General features: G+C 41.0%; 2 protein-coding genes across 7 annotated transcripts in view; both read right to left on the bottom strand.

Annotated features, from left to right (window-relative positions):
- The window catches only part of ABCA8 (ATP binding cassette subfamily A member 8), a 79,667-nt gene extending 76,733 nt beyond the window's left edge, over window positions 1–2,934 (bottom strand). The window contains exons 1-2 of one of the 6 annotated variants that reach the window (XM_051825894.2): window positions 2,772–2,934; window positions 2,120–2,458 (exon numbers count right to left, since the gene is read on the bottom strand). The gene's annotated coding sequence lies outside the window, so the exon portion shown is untranslated. Of the gene's footprint in view, window positions 1–2,119; window positions 2,695–2,771 lie in introns of those variants that run through there. The other 5 variants (XM_070060397.1, XM_070060398.1, XM_070060399.1 and 2 more) reach the window with 5 other exon arrangements.
- A 7,357-nt stretch (window positions 2,935–10,291) lies between these two features.
- The window catches only part of ABCA9 (ATP binding cassette subfamily A member 9), a 77,843-nt gene continuing 72,023 nt past the window's right edge, over window positions 10,292–16,111 (bottom strand). The window contains 4 exon segments of the mRNA XM_051825137.2: window positions 10,292–10,826; window positions 10,950–11,005; window positions 14,949–15,028; window positions 15,806–16,044. Of these exon segments, the coding sequence (XP_051681097.2) occupies window positions 10,728–10,826; window positions 10,950–11,005; window positions 14,949–15,028; window positions 15,806–16,044 (474 nt within the window). The 3' untranslated portion in view covers window positions 10,292–10,727.

The raw sequence follows: 16,111 nt of genomic DNA, 5'->3' as shown, positions 1-16,111 counted from the left end.
TGTAGAAGAAATATCTCCCATAAGGAAAAGATTTAGTGCATAGTTAGATAATACATCTTTCTGCAACCCCAGCCAATAAATTTCATACAAATATTTGCTGGGCCTTTCCTGAAAACTATGTTCGTAAAGAAAAAACCATACTTGGTCTTAACTGAACAAAACATAGATTTCTTGGTCTGACAAAAAAAGTTGTTGTTTTTTTTTTTTTTTTTTTTTTTTTTTTTTTTTGACAGGCAGAGTGGACAGTGAGAGAGAGAGACAGAGAGAGAAAGGTCTTCCTTTGCCGTTGGTTCACCCTGCAATGGCCGCCGCTGCAGCCGGCGCACCGCGCTGATCCTGGCAGGAGCCAGGAGCCAGGTGCTTTTCCTGGTCTCCCATGGGGTGCAGGACCCAAGCACCTGGGCCATCCTCCACTGCACTCCCTGGCCACAGCAGAGAGCTGGCCTGGAAGAGGGGCAACCGGGACAGAATCCGGCGCCCCAACCGGGACTAGAACCCGGTGTGCCGGCGCCGCAAGGTGGAGGATTAGCCTATTGAGCCACGGCGCCGGCTAAAAGTTGTTGTTTTAGAAGGAACATTAGTCTTCTGGGAAGCATGTCAGGGGCATGGTTGGCATAAATGGACCAGGAATTTCGAATTTTAGGCAGAAAATTACAAACTCCATACTGGCCTATGTCATTTGGCTCTTAATTCTCAACATTTGCCAGAAGTGCCTTCCTTTTTTATTTCACTTTGGCCAAGAATGGTCCACAGAATTGTTGTGGAATATTGCCCAGAAGATGAAGAGTGGGTGTGCCCCTGCCTGAAACCATAATCTGTCATCCTGTTCAAGGGACAAGGTCACATACACACACACACACACACAGAGGGAGGTTCAATTTCCTAGAGCCAAAATCTCAGGGAAGGCATCCTGGGACCAGTGCAATGGGAGACACTTTGGTGAAAGCAATCACAGAGAGCATTGCCAGAGAAAGAACCTAAACATGGCGCTTTAATGAGGCTCAGAGTCAAATCAAGGTAGAAGCAAATGGAGTAAAGAGGTCAAGAAGCCCATAGAAAGAGAGGAGAGAAAGTTCCGTGAGTAAAATAGCATTCGGTCAGAGTATCCAGGATCCCTACAGATGGCTGCTGGCAGTGCAGGCTATCTAGCAGGTTGATCCGGCCAAGAAAGTGACCTCATGACTATGGAATCAGCCACAGCTCAATGCGTCTATCAGGGAGAACTGCATCTGACTACAAATCCTTCAGGTTTTCCATTGTCAAGCAGCTTTGCAGTAGGAACAAGTCCATAAAACTACTCCTTTGCTCACTTGTTTTCTTCCTTGATTCATGTAGCACCTTAATTTATGTTTGAATAAAAAGTAATGGCACACGGAATTATTATTATGAACTTCTTAGTTTACTTCTGGCTATATGGATTCTGATTTTCTCATGCCATCATGCTGCTAATGCCAATAAAAAATCTTTTTCTAGTCACCATGAGTGTAGAAAACTGTTTGCTATAAACTGAACAGTAGAGGTTGCAGATTTGAAATAACACTGTTATAATGAAATGAAAAATAAACATTTCTCTATCTGACATAACAAAGTGTGTACAGTGTATACACAAAGTATAAAAGATACAGGAAAGTCTCTCATATTTAAAAAATATAAATCTGAGAACTAGAGGCAGATACAATAAAAATTTCTGTAATGTTAGTAGGAAAATTCCTAAAGTGCAAAAAAAAACCCTCAAATTGCTTTGTAGTAAAATCTCATTTTTTATTGTTTATTAATTTGCAATTCAGACTGGCAAAGGCATTCATACTCCCATTCCCACACAAAATGCATTCAAAATATTTACTTAAGTTCCTCATGATCAATCCATTAGCAAACTTCCAGTTTATTGACACATTCATATTTTAACTTAACACGACAGCACAGTCACAAAATTTTAAAAAATCAGTTATTAACCAAATCCCCATTTTACTGCAAAATACATCATCAGATATTCAAAAACGTTAAATTCATTACTTTAAAAAGAATTCACCCACAGATGTTTGGTCTTTAGTCTAGGGGGTTTTATTTATAACACTATAATGCAACAAAACAGAAAATAAAATAAAAAAGATGAACTTACTTTTATGATGTCTGAAGAAAATGACCTAGAAACTCCTTTTGGTCCTGCTCTCATTATTTCCAGAAAAGTGGCTCACATTTCTTCTGTTCTCTACAACTTGTTTATGTTAGGCTTGATCTGTTTGCCTGCTTTAAAAGTTCCCAGTAAGACTGCTCTCTGGAGGGCAGTGGTGATCGCAATTCTCTTGCCCAGCTGAACACTGAATTCACGCGATCATTCTTGAACAAATTCCCTGTTTTATCGGCATCCAGCCAGTTTCCACAGCCGACAGTGCCAGCTGTCCTTCCCTGGTTGGCTGCTGTCTTACAAAGAGGATTCAGTAGTTGTAACTTCTCTTTTCTATGCCCCAGACGAAAGCAGTAGGTTTCAACATATAAAACACCATCATTAAACACTAAGAGAGCAAAAGGCTTAGAGATAAACTTTTCATCTCTATTCTGGAATTCTAGATTTTCTGATTAACATATTGACTCAGATAATTTAATCTGGTTTTGAAAAATTTTAAAGGAAACTCTTGATTTTTTCCCCACTTCCCATTATATCTTCCTTCACCATTTTCTTTATTTCAGTTGCTCAAGCTAACATATTGGAAATCTTGAATAGCTTTCACCCTGATTCCTGTACCCCACCCCCACCCATTAGTGAGTCTTACCAACTTTAGTCCCAAAGTATATCCTAATCCATCCACCAAAGTATATCCAAATCCACTGTCTCCACTCTGCTTCAAGCCTCTGTCAACTCTCAATTAGCATTTTGTGAAAGCCTTCTAATGAATCCCACATCCCACACCCACTGTTGACACCATAACAGTTGTGATACCTCCCCTTGGAGGCAAGTGTTATCTTATTTCAACTGTGTATCTGAAAATTTAACTCTCCCATTAGCATCCAACAGCTTCTAGTTGCACTTAGAACCCAAGATGAGAGCAGGCCTTTACCTTTGTGATTAAGAAGTCCATGTGCCACATCAGAGTGCTTGGGTTCAATTCCTAACTTTGGCTCCTGATGCCAGGTTCTTGGAAATTCAGACTGATGGCAATAGATGATGGTTTGGCTCAGGTAGCTGTATCCCTGCCACCCATGTGGGAGACCTGTACTATATTCCAGGCTCCCAGCTCTGGTCCTGGCTCAGCCCCCACCATTGCAGGTATTTAAGGAGTGAATTAATAGTTGGGAGCACCCTTTTAATCTCTCTCTCTCTCTCTCCCAAATCAATGAAAATTTTAAAAATCCGTAGTGGTGGCCAGTGTGTAGTGCAGTGGGCTAAGCCATTATGTGTGACACCAGCATTCCATATTGGAGTACTGGTTCACATCCTAGCTGCTCACTTCTAACCCAACTTGATAAAGTACCTTGATAAAGTGCCTTGGAAGACAGCAGATGATGGTCCAACTACTTGGGCCCCTACTACCCATGTAAGGGGACCCACGTGAAGTTCTTGGCTCCTGGTTTAGGCCTGGCCATTTGGCCGTTATGGAAATTTGGGCAGTACACCAGCAGATGAAAGATCTCTTTCTTTCTGATGCTTTGCCTTTCAAATAAATCAGTCTTGTTTGTTTGTTTGTTTTATTTATTTATTTTTTTAAATCCATGATACCTACTGCTCCGTTTTACTAGGCTCTTCCAAATTGCTTGAACATCATCTCTAAACATTCCAACTTGTTTCTGACTTGGACCACTATATGTGCTATTGACCCGTCCACCACTCTTTCATTTCAGCATCACTACTTTCTGATCATTGTATCCTCAGTATAAATGCTATCCCCCTACAAGGTCTTTCCCGATTAACCTCAAAGCCTAGTCTGTCATTTGATCAACCATTGCTTATTTTTTACTTACCTCCATCTCAGAGTTACTCAACATCTACAATATTGATATTTGGGGGAAGGTAGTAGAGGTGGGAAGAGAGTGACAGATGAAGAAAGGGAGAGGTCACTGGAAATGGGAAGGCCAAGGGAAGGAGACATTCGAGTGTTGGATGGATCATCAGTGTAGATATTGAAGCATATAAAAATGGTATCAGAGGTAGTAGTGAAGAGAAATAATGTGACTCAAGTGTTCAAAGGACAGGAAGAGCAGTTGGGAATTTGGTAGATGACTTAAGAATCAAGGGTCTGGGGCCAGCGCTGTGGCATAGTGGCTAAAGCAACCGCCTGCAATGCTGGCATTCCATATGGGCGCCGGTTCAAGACTCCGCTTTTCCACTTCCAATCCAGCTCTCTGCTATGGTCTGGGAAAGCAGTGGAAGATGGCCCAAGTCCTTGGGCCCCTGCACCCGTGAGGGAGACTTGGAAGAGGATCCTGGCTTTGGATCGGCACAGCTGTAGCCGTTGCGGCCAATTGGGGAGTGAACCATTGGATGGAAAACCTCTCTCTCTCTCTGCCTTTCCTTCTCCCTGTAACTCTGACTTTCAAATAAATAAATAAATAAATCTTAAAAAAAAAAGAATCAAGGGTCTGACAATGACAAAGTTTAAAGGAATTTGTGATTTTGCAAAATGATAGAGAAAAATTGGCCTAAAAGTAATGCAATGAAGAAAAGAAAGTGCTTGCCTCATCCCTGCATACCAGTGGAATGCGCAAAAGAAATAATAATGTTACTATTGAAGAGGACTGGAGGAGTGTGTCCTGAGTGAAGTGCCAGGTTTCAATGGGAACAAGAACAGATTAAGGAGATAAGGGATTTTGCTGAGGACAGACCCATATATTGGATGTGAATCTTAGGCAGCTTCTAAAATTTCCTCAACTGCTTCCTTACACTTCATTCACTTAATGTGTGCAGTTAAAAGTTGTTTTATATCCAGAGTTGTACAGCATTCACCACAATGTAATTTAGGAATATTTTGGGGCCAGCGCCGAGGAGTACCAGGTGAAGCCGCTGCCTCCAGTGCCGGCATCCCATGTGGGCGCCAGTTCGAGTCCCAGCTGCTCCATCTCCAATCCATCTCTCTGCTGTGGCCTGGGAAAGCAACAGAAGATGGCCCAAGTCCTTAGGCTCCTGCACCATGTGAGAGACCTGGAGGAGGCTCCTGGGTCCTGGCTTCAGATCGGCCCAGCTCTGACCATTGCAGCCAGCTGGGGAGTGAACCAGCAGTGGAAGACCTTTCTCTCTCTCTCTCTCTCTGCCTCTCCTTCTGTCTCTGTGTAACTCTGACTTTCATATAAATCAATAAATCTTTTAAAAGAACATATTAATCACTCCAGATAGAAACTGTGAATCCATACACAGTTACCCTCCACCCTGTCCTCAATCCAGACAAACACCAATTTGCTTTCTGTTTCTATTGATTTTCTCATTCAGATACTTCACATGAATCGAACTACACAATATATGGCTTCTTGTTACGACTTTTTTCATTTTAGTGAAATGCTCTCGAGGTTCATTTTTGCTATAGCATGTGTCTTCATTCTTTAACACTACTGGATGATGTTCCATTTTATAGGTGTGGCACATCTTCCGTAATCAATCATTACTTTATGGACATTTGGGTGTTTTACACTTTGCTATGTCATATAATGCTACTTGGAATATTCATGTGAAAGTTTGTGTGAACAGATGTTTTAATTTTTCTTGCTCATTTTCCTGGGAGTAGGATTGTGTGAAATTGGTAACTCTCTATTTAACATTCTAAAAAGCTGCCAGACTTCCAAAGTGGCTGTACCAGTTTACATTCCTGCCATTAGTCTACCACTGCCATTGTTCGAACATCTCCAAACGTCGTGTTGAAATTTAATTGCCAATGTAACAGCACTGGAAGGTGGGCCCTTTGGGGACTTAAGAGGTGTTTCAGTTACAAGGGCTCTGCAAGGCCTGTAGGGAGTGGATTAGTCACGGAAAGAATGAGCTGTCACAAAATGAGTGCAGCTTCCTGTGACTTTGCTTTCTCAAGCTCACTCTCAGTCTCATGCATGCCATCTTGCCATGCAATGCCCTCCAGTGTGTTAGGACACAGCAAGAGGACCCTTACCAGATGCCAGCGTGTTGACACAGGTAATTCCTAGCCTCCAGAACTGTGAGAAATAAATTTATTCTCTTTGCGAGTTAACCACTTTGTGATATTTTGTTGTGGCAGCAGAAAATGGACTAAGACAATGACTTTCCATTCTGCTACAGTCTTACCAACATTTGGTCTTATCTGTCTTTTTCACTGGAAATATCCTAGTAGGTGTGAAACGGAACCACATTGTGGGTTGGATTTTCCTTTCATTATATGACCAGTGATATCGGACATATTTGAGTTTGATCACTGGCCATCTTTACAGGTTCTTTGGAGGAAATGTTCATTTTGATTATTTCTAATCTGGATGAATTTCCCCTTCCTTTGCCTGGCTATAGCCTCAAGCACAATGTTGAACAGAAGTGTTGAGAACAGACCAGCTTGACTTGTTCCTAGTCTGCTACTACACCTGTATTGCTACTGCAGGTTTTCTGTGGATACCCTTTATTTGGTTGGGGAACTCCCCTGTTACTTTTAGTTTTTTTTTTTTTTCCTTTGATGTTTATCATGAATGGATATTGGATATTGTCAAATGTCATTTTTCAATTGAGGTGATCATGTGTTGTTTTTTTTTTGTTTTTTTTTTTGACAGGCAGAGTTAGTGAGAGGGAGAGAGACAGAGAGAAAGGTCTTCCTTCCATTGGTTCACCCCCCAAATGGCCACTACGGCTGGTGCTGTGCCGATCCAATGCCAGGAGCCAGGTGTTTCCTCCTGGTCTCCCACGCGGGTGAAGGGCCCAAACACCTGGGCCATCCTCCACTGCCTTCCCGGGCCACAGCAGAGAGCTGGACTGGAAGAGGAGCAACCAGGTCAGAATCCAGCACCCCAACCGGGACTAGAACCCGGGGTGCCGGTGCTGCAGGTGGAGGATTAACCTAGTGAGCCACGGTGCCGGCCAGTCATGTGCTTTTTATGTTTTTAAAAATATGATAGAATATATTGATTGATTTTTGAATGTTAAACCAACCTGTATTTCTTTTTTTTTTTTTAATATTTATTTATTTATTTGAAAGTCAAAGTTACATAGAGAGAGGAGAGGCAGAGAGAGAGAATGGTCTTCCATCCAATGGTTCACTCCCCAATTGGCGGCAACAGCCAGAGCTGCACTGATCTGAAACCAGGAGCCAGGAGCCTCTTTTGGGTCTCCCATTCGGGTGCAGGGGCCTAAGGACTTGGGCCATCTTCCACTGCTTTCCTAGGCCATAGCAGAGAGCTGGATCGGAAGTGGAGCAGCTGGATCTTGAACTGGCACCCGTATGGGATGCCAGCACTGCAGGCCAGGGTGTTAACTCTGTGCTACAGCACCAGCCCCACCAACCTTGTATTTCTGAGATAGACCCCACTTGGCTATGATGTATAATCTTTTTTGTATGTTGCTACACATTGTGTTTATTAGTATTTTGTTGAGGATTTTTCATCTCTATGCTACAAGATATTAATCTATTTTTTTTTGTGGTGGCTTTGCATTGTTTTAGTATTATAGTAATACTTGCCTTAGAGAGTGAGTAGGGAAGTTGAAAAGGGCTCTGCTTCATTGTATTTTTTGGAAGCATTTGAGAAGAACCAATATTAATTCTTCATTAAATACAAACTTTTATTTACCAGTGAAGTAAATTGGGCATGGGGTTATTTTTAGGATGTTTTAAGAGTACAAATTTAGTATATTTACTTGTTAAATGCCTATATAAGTTTTCTATTTCTACTTGAGTTAGTTTTTCCAGTTTGTGATTTTATATGTACTGATCCACTTCATATAAGTTATCTGATCTCTTTGTATACGGTTAGTAAGAATACTCCCCCATAATAACTCCCGTTTTTGTATTGCAGTAGCAACGTCCTCTCACTCCTCCTTCAGAAAGCCACTGCCTATCTCCCAGACTGTGCTGCCATTCCTCCTTTTGCTAGCGCTCCCACAGAGCTCCCCAACGTGGCTGTACTCTCAATATCCCAGTCCATTGGCTTTCGTGTTCTACATGCAAAGGCTTACTTATACAGGGCTGACATTCAGTTCTGACTTGCTACACAACAAACCATCAGGCATGCAATATGTCTTCCTGAGTGTTTACAGAGGCATAAAATCTTAAAACAGCATGCAAATGAAGTCCCTGCTTGGGAAGCCTTATACAGTGAGGAAACAGAAATAAAATATTGATTGGAAGATGAATTTACTTTTTTTCTTTTTTCCATGGACTACTTCAAGGCACAACACCTACTTGCAGATACTTTAGATAAATCCTCAGTGATAAGTTTCATCCTTTGATACATTTTCAAAAGATAAGCACACAAAAATTAATCATAACTGAGATAAAGTTCTCTCTATCTTCCATGAACAATTAATGGAAACTGAGGTCCTTTTCGGTTCAGAATTCAGGGTAATTTAGCATTATTAGTTAAAATGTACTCCCAGATGGTAAGTCAGAGCTAAGACTCTTTTTTCCAGGTAAGCTGATAAGCCTTCCTCAACATTAACCTTTCCCATCAAAACACTCAAAAATATCTTTTTTCTCCCAAAATTAGTGGAGTGCTCCCCCTGAAAAGAAACTTCACGTCGTTTCATTAGTCTTTGTCACACTTGCTTTGTCAGAGGTTTTGCTGAAGTAGGACACAGTTTGTTGAGGTCTTTATTTTCCCATATATAAATGATTTACAGAATATTGGGCAATAGATTACTGAGGCTGGTGTTCTCTCAAAGATATTCAGAGAGACATGGAATTCAAACAGATTATTCCATATGTCTGTGATATTTTTATTAATTACAAACCACTTTCTTTTGCTCATTTACTAAATTTAGTTTCTACGAGTAAGTTTTTTATAGGTTGGCTCAGTGTTCTGACCAAAAGAAACATAAATTAAGTGATCCACTGTCATGAATTTCTATTTTTTTTAATGTGACCTCAATAACTATTGTCAAGCAGTTTGGTCTAAAGAATACTCCAAAAATTCACTCAGTTTAACTTTGTTTATTTAAGTTAGGCTATTCCCTCCTAGATTTTTATAATATTATAAAGAGTAGACTCATTCTAAGACCTAATAGTATCCTGGCTTGGATTGTGCCCAAAGAGAGGTTTAAGGAGATACTTAAAAATGTATACCACTTTTTTTTTCAACTATTTTGCTTTGAAATTGCCATGGATATAACTCAATAAATCGAAATGAGGAAAACATTTATATTAGCATCAATAATAAGCAGGTTACTATTGCTTGTCTAGAACTTTGAGTCAGTAGGGCCAGTAATAATGCCTCCTTTTTAAAATAAGAAATCTGAGGGCTGTTGCCTAAGGTCTCATATTAGTATTCTCATAGCTTGAGGGCAATGTTTTGCTTTCATAAACCAAGAGTATATAAGAACAACCAGAATCAAAGTAAACATCTTCAAATAACTGCCTTTGAATGCTCAATAGATTTGTCATAATAATAGTAGTAATAACAGGGGCCAGCACTGTGGCACACTAGGTTAATCCTCCGCCTGCGGCTCTGGCATCCCACATGGGCACTGGTTCAAGACCTGGCTATTCCTCTTCCAATCCAGCTCTCTGCTATGGTCTAGGAAAGCAGTAGAAGATGGCCCAAGTCCATGGGCCCCTGTATCCATATAAGAGACCTGGAAGAAGCTCCTGGCTCCTGGCTTTGCATCAGCGCAGCTCTGGCTGTTGCAGCCATTTGGGGAGTGAGCCAACAGATGGAAGACCTTTCTCTGTCTCTCCCTCTCACTGTCTGTAACTCTACCTCTCAAATAAGTAAATAAATAATCTTTAAAAACAATAGTAGTAATAACAAGGAAACTCACCTTAGTAACACTGTACAAGTATATTGTGTTAGTTTTAGGGTGTTTAAAGGGTCACCAGTTGGACGGCTCATACTACTTGTAGATAAGGGAAACTAAGACGTATGCAGTTTTAGTGCTTTATGTAAAACTAGGATCTTGTATCATAAGATAATGTATAAATCAGAAATATGTTTCCAACTTCTATGTAAGATACATACTTTCAAATGTTCACCAACTTGATAATTCAAATCCTCACTGAAACTGAAACATTTTTTAAACAGGTTGCAAATTTCCTTTATCATCACAACAGGTAAAACGTGGACTCTATATTGTAGTCTGCAGTATGATAAGAAAGGAAAGTCAGTGAATTAGGATTGTATTTTTAAAAAATGAATTACAAAAAACATATAATTTTTGGTTGTTTATTCAATTCATCACCATTTCTCTAAAAACCAACAGTATATCTTAATTTAGACTTTACCTATTTGAAAAGATGAGAAATTCAATACTTTGAAGTTCAGAAAAAGAAAATTAAGCAATCCTGGTATCATCCAAAGGAATGCAAGTAATTCTATAATAAAAACATTTTTAAAGCAAATACTATATAAAACGTGAGATTTGGTTGCTAGTACCATAGCTCCATGGTCTGACTTAGTGTCATGCCCCATATCATTGCTCTTCTGGCCTTTACTCCATGGTCCCACTTAAGAAATCTTAATAAAGAAAATATGGACATGACTTTCAAAGGTATTTTTGTCATATCTGAGAAAAAGTATATTAATGCTATAAAATAATGCTTTAAAAGAGTCACAAACTTTAAACAAAACACAGGGTATCTGTAGCTTTAAGGCTCTTCCTGTGGGAGGAGCTTCCGCTTCACTGAGGGATCAAGCTCCCCATCCAAGTCATCCAGCTCCTGCTCCTTGGAGAGCTCCAGGAAAACCTGCAAGGAAGGAGCACAGGGAAGTCACTCCGCCTCCTGTAGCTCCAAACTAGTGCAGTGAGCATGCATGTGATGGGCACACACAGTCCCCGGATGATAGAGCATCACTGACACATGACGCACCTGCTCCAGGGTGGACTGGGAGAGGCTGTACTCCTCCAGGTCGAAGCTCTGTTTAGCTGCAGAAGGGAGAACATATGTTATGAGTTCAGATATTTTATATTCTTGGAGTTTTACCAGCTGATGCTCAAAAAGTACATGCAAGTAGATATGAAATATAAGATATGGTAACAAACATTCTTGAACTAAGTATGTGAAAGCAAAGGTACCATAGTCAAATCACAAAATAAAAGCACTATCCTGATTTTTTAGAGTGTTGGCAGAGGTGCCAGAAGACTGGAAAAACAGCTAAGGGATTCTGGAATACCCATTCAGGATAGGCTGAGATGGAATTGTCTGCTAAATACTGCCAAGTGCTCCTGTCCATATGACTGCGTTCTTGTCCACCTTGCTCTCTACATGAGAGGCTGACTTAAGAGATGTCACCTTGTGAGTTCCACCAGTGGCAGCCCTAGCAATAGGGACAGAGCAAGGGCTGCATCCTAATCACAGGAGATAGTCACTGCTTATTCTCTTTGTGTTTTTGGATCAAAGAATGATAAGAATTCTGCAATCCTAGACTTAGGTTACTGCACTGTTCCTTGTACCTTTGCAAATCTCTTGATATGCAAAATTTTCTTGAAGTATTCAATTTTGAGTACCATGTGCAATGAGTTTGGATATGACTGAGACTCTAAACATGTAGATACATGAAGAGGAAAATAATGAATGGAAAGCAAAGATTTGCTTTGACAGTTATCAGACTTCTGAGGCATTCCCTTTCTTCTCTCCACTGACAGGGATGTTATGGTTAGGCCCACATATTTTGGACATAGAACTTGGTCTCTAGCCATGAAGAAAAGAAATGCTATGGATTATGGACTCCTAAATTTGCAGAAGTGAGGACATTTTATAACTTTCTCATGGACTTTGAAGGGAGGTACCTTGAGGGGAATCACTGGAAGTGTACAAAGATTTCAAGGAAAGAGTGCAGGATCTTCCAGGTAGTCACAGGACTCCAAAAGATAAAGGCATCACCCACCCTACAGAGCTCTTGTCAGAGCTTATAGATGGAAAAGGGAATATTCTAGGAACCCATAAAATCACCCCATGAAAGAACAGACAAGAAATTGTTCATGTCTATACTGGAGGCCCAATACATATTCCAAGTCCAATGATCAAATCAATCTTTGCTGTCATATTATGTCTTCTCCATTCTCTTTACATTTACACTAGAGAGGCCCAAAACATCAGCTTATAAGTCATGGAGAAAAAACAAACAAACAAACAAGAAAACAGGTAAAATTGACCACCTTATATCCTTAGCCACTGGTCTTCAAATTCAAGGCAAGTTTGACCTGGGAGGGGCATATGAGGCTAGCATTTTGAAGAAGTTTGCAATATACAGAAGTGTTCTAATGGTATGGGAGAATGAATCTGTGTAGCCGGAAAACAAGATTACCATGGAGCATGCATTTTGCTTATACAATACTGCAACCAGTACATTCAATAAAAGTACTGCAGCCTGGAATATAATGGTATTTAATGACATTTGGAGAAAAAAATTAGCATATGTTTCCACATTTTGTACTTTGCAATTTTTTACATATTAACACAAGGAACTATGATAAAGAATTTTGGTTTTCCCTCTAAATGAGAGCCTCAGTTTAACCAAATCAAGCATAACAGAAAAAAAATTTGAGATGGAAGGGAATATTTTCGAAGGCAGAAATATTAATTTTCTTTTAAAAGATTTATTTATTTGAAAGGCAGAATTAGAAAGGGAGGGAGGGAGGGAGAGAGAGAGAGAGAGAGAGAGAGAGAGAGAAAGAGAATCTTCCATCCAATGGTCCATGCCCCAAATGGCTGCATTGGCAGGGGCTGGACCAGCTGAAGCCAGGAGCCAGGAGCTTCATCCATCTGGGTCTCCCACATGGGTACAGATGCAGAAGCACTTAGGCTCTGTACTGCTGCTTTTCTCAGGCCATTAGAAGATGAGCCAGGTTGGAAGTGGGGCAGCTGGGACTTGAACTGGAACCCATATGGGATGCTGGCCACCATAGGCAGCTGCTTTACATGCTACAACACAATGCAGACCTCAGAGATATTAGCTTTTTTTTTTTTTTTTTTTGACAGGCAGAGTTAGACAGTGAGAGAGAGAGAGAGAGAGAGAGAGAGAGAGAGAGAGAGAAAGGTCTTCCTTCAGTTGGTTCACCCCCCCAAATGGCTGCCACGGCCAGTGCACAGTGCTGATCCGAAGCCAGGAGCCAGGCGCTTCCTCCTGGTCTCCCATGTGGGTGCAGGGCCCAAGCACTTGGGCCATCCTCCACCACCTTCCCGGCCACAGCAGAGAGCTTGGACTGGAAAAGGGGCAACCGGGACAGAATCTGGTGCCCCAACTGGGACTAGAACCCGGGATGCCGGCGCCGCAGGTGGAGGATTAGCCTAGTGAGCTGCGGCGCCCAGAAATATCAGCTTTTAAGAAAAGCCTCCATTGTACTCCAGGGAGACATCTGCCTTTCTGTTAGTACTCCACTATAAATGGTTCCTGTTGGTCAGAGCCCACAATGAGAATCGTTCCCACTGAAATGATATAAAACTGGTATTGGGGCAAAATGGTCTGTGTGGAAATGGCTATAAGGATCTCAGAATAAAACTGGCCAGCAGGATAAGAAAGTGAAAGAGAATCTATACAGATGAACCGAACCCTGTCTCTCGGGGAAGAATCTCTCTGGGAGCTAGTGTGCTTACAGCCTCGAGTGAAAGCAGGTGACAAGTCAGAAAGTACTGCTCAGGAAGAGGCATGGGGAGAGTGTTCAGCTCATCATCTTTTTTTTTTTTTTAATTGAATGTATTTTATTAAGAGTGATTCTAACAGGAAAAACATAGTAAAATAGTGCCTTTGGTATCTTACTTGTAGCCTTCTATTTTCTTATGTTCCCTCATCTTCATCCTCCCTCATCTTTTGGCAAGTTTCAAAATTGGTTTTGTTGTAATAAAATCAAAGTTGTAGACCTCTGGCATGCCTTGATGGAGGGTTTTGTTGAATCTGTTCCAATGAAAAACAGGGAGGCCACCTTGTACTGTGGGACCACTAAGATTTTTACACATCCTGAGCAAAAACCAAGCCTATCTTGGACCAATGCAGCATGCATAGGCTCAAATCCAAGGAGCTAAAAAGTAGTCCTGGATTAACCCACCTGAGGAAAGAAAGCAACCTCCTTGTTAGCATCTGTTTCTATCAAAGAATACTTAGGGGCCGGCGTCCTGCGGTGGCAGCCTCATCTGCTGGTACCCATGGTGCCAGCATCCCATGGGTACCAGTTCAATCTTGGCTGTTCCACTTTCAATCCAGCTCCCTGCTTATGCACCTAGGAAAGCAGCAGATGATGGCCCAAGGGCTTGGGCCCCTGCAATCACATGGGAGACCCAGAAGAGGCTCCTGGCTTTGTCCTGGCTCAGCCCTGGCATTTGCGTCCATTTGGGTAATGAAACAGTAGATGGAAGTTCTCTCTCTCTCTCCATCTCTCTCTCTCTCTCAAATTCTGCCTTTCAAATAAATAAATCTTTTTTTAAAAAAATACATGAAAACAAATTTACATTTTTTTTCCTATTTATATGAATTTGTGGAAACCTTAGCACTAAATGTTAATGATCTCTTCCCTCCATGGCCTCATTCAATTAGGGTGAGGTTTATCAACCTTGGCAATAACAACAGTTTGGTCAGACTATTCTTTTTTGTGGAGGCAGATTTGTGCATTATAGGATGTGACAGCATCATAACTGCCCATTAATCTTCTAGATGGTAAATGTATCCCACCACCTCATACCCAGTTATAAGAACCATAGACATCCTCAGATATTGCCAAACCACCCTTGGTTGAGAACCACTGGGTTAGAAGTCTTAGTAATTTTTTTATGATGTAATACAATTCTACGTTTTTGTATTTTAATGTTGATTTTACTTAAAATTTGAATTTTTTTTTGTGTCTCAGAGTCTTGTCTCTAAATGGTCACTCTTACCTCTCTCTAACTTGACGAAAGCCTGAGATAAAGGTTGCACATCTTCAACAGGCAACTTGTAGACCAACAAGGAGGAATACCTGCAAAGAGGAGAGTAATGCTGAATGCCAAGTTTCAAGGTCACAACCCTTGATAGGTGCATGTCTAAAAAGGAGCACCAGTCTCATCAATGGTTTAAATACACATGTCTGTATAGTGCTGGAGTCAACCATAGTGTCAGTGTTCCTTAGTTCATAAGAAGTCAATTTACCAAGAAGAGGATTGGAGGCAAAGGGGCAGAAATCAAAACACCTATACCTCACAAAGGAAAGAAGCCTAACTATTTATTCTTCTTAGTGAAAAGAGAAATAAACCTATTTTGAGTAAGGAGAACCTGGTTCAGCTCCCGTCTCCATTACCAGTTATTTGGTCTTACCTAATCTATGGGAACCTCAGGCGCTGGTACTGATAATGATAAAAACGGCAAGGCACCATTCATTCACTGTACTTTGAGTGATGGCTGGTACTGGTAACGCAGCCTGGACTTTGTGCAGGAGAGCTCTTTAATGAGGGCTGGTTTTACTCTCTGGACAGGATCACTGAGATGACCCCAGAACATGCCTACATTTGTACCTTACCTGACCCATTGTAGATCACTTATGGATGCTAATTCCCTTACAAGAGGCAGCTCCCAAATCAGCACTTTGTTCTCTCATTTTCTTCCAGTGACAACCTTTGGAGTTGAGCCTTTCTCTAGTAATTAAAGTACTCACAATTATCAACGAGTTAAAAAAAAAAGAAAACTAAAAGAATGGGAACATGAGGTTATTTTTCCCTTATAACAGAGAAGCAAACCAAAGATCATGACAACACTAAACAGCTCCTGAATTTATCTTTCCTGCCGAGCAGCCTGGGGGAAAATCCTCAAAATTTCTCCATGCAGGGGCTCCACTTGGTGGGGGGTTTTCACTTTCATCTCTAGCAGATAATCTTTGCCAAATTTGCTTTTCAGGTGTTGGATGGAATTACCATGCATAAGCAGAGAGCAGCTGTTAAATATGGAGGTTCGCGGCTCTGCCATCATATGCAGTGGTTTCTGGTATGATGGCGGATGAGTCTAATGAGCTCTTGGAATATATATCAACAAAGAAAAGATCTCTGGATTCAAGGAATATGTTTCCTTT

The sequence above is a fragment of the Oryctolagus cuniculus genome, chromosome 17 (assembly GCF_964237555.1).
Source record: "Oryctolagus cuniculus chromosome 17, mOryCun1.1, whole genome shotgun sequence".
NCBI classification, from domain to species: domain Eukaryota; kingdom Metazoa; phylum Chordata; class Mammalia; order Lagomorpha; family Leporidae; genus Oryctolagus; species Oryctolagus cuniculus.
The sequence above is the reverse complement of the archived record's forward strand: the minus strand, read 5'-3'. Positions and strand labels throughout refer to the sequence as shown.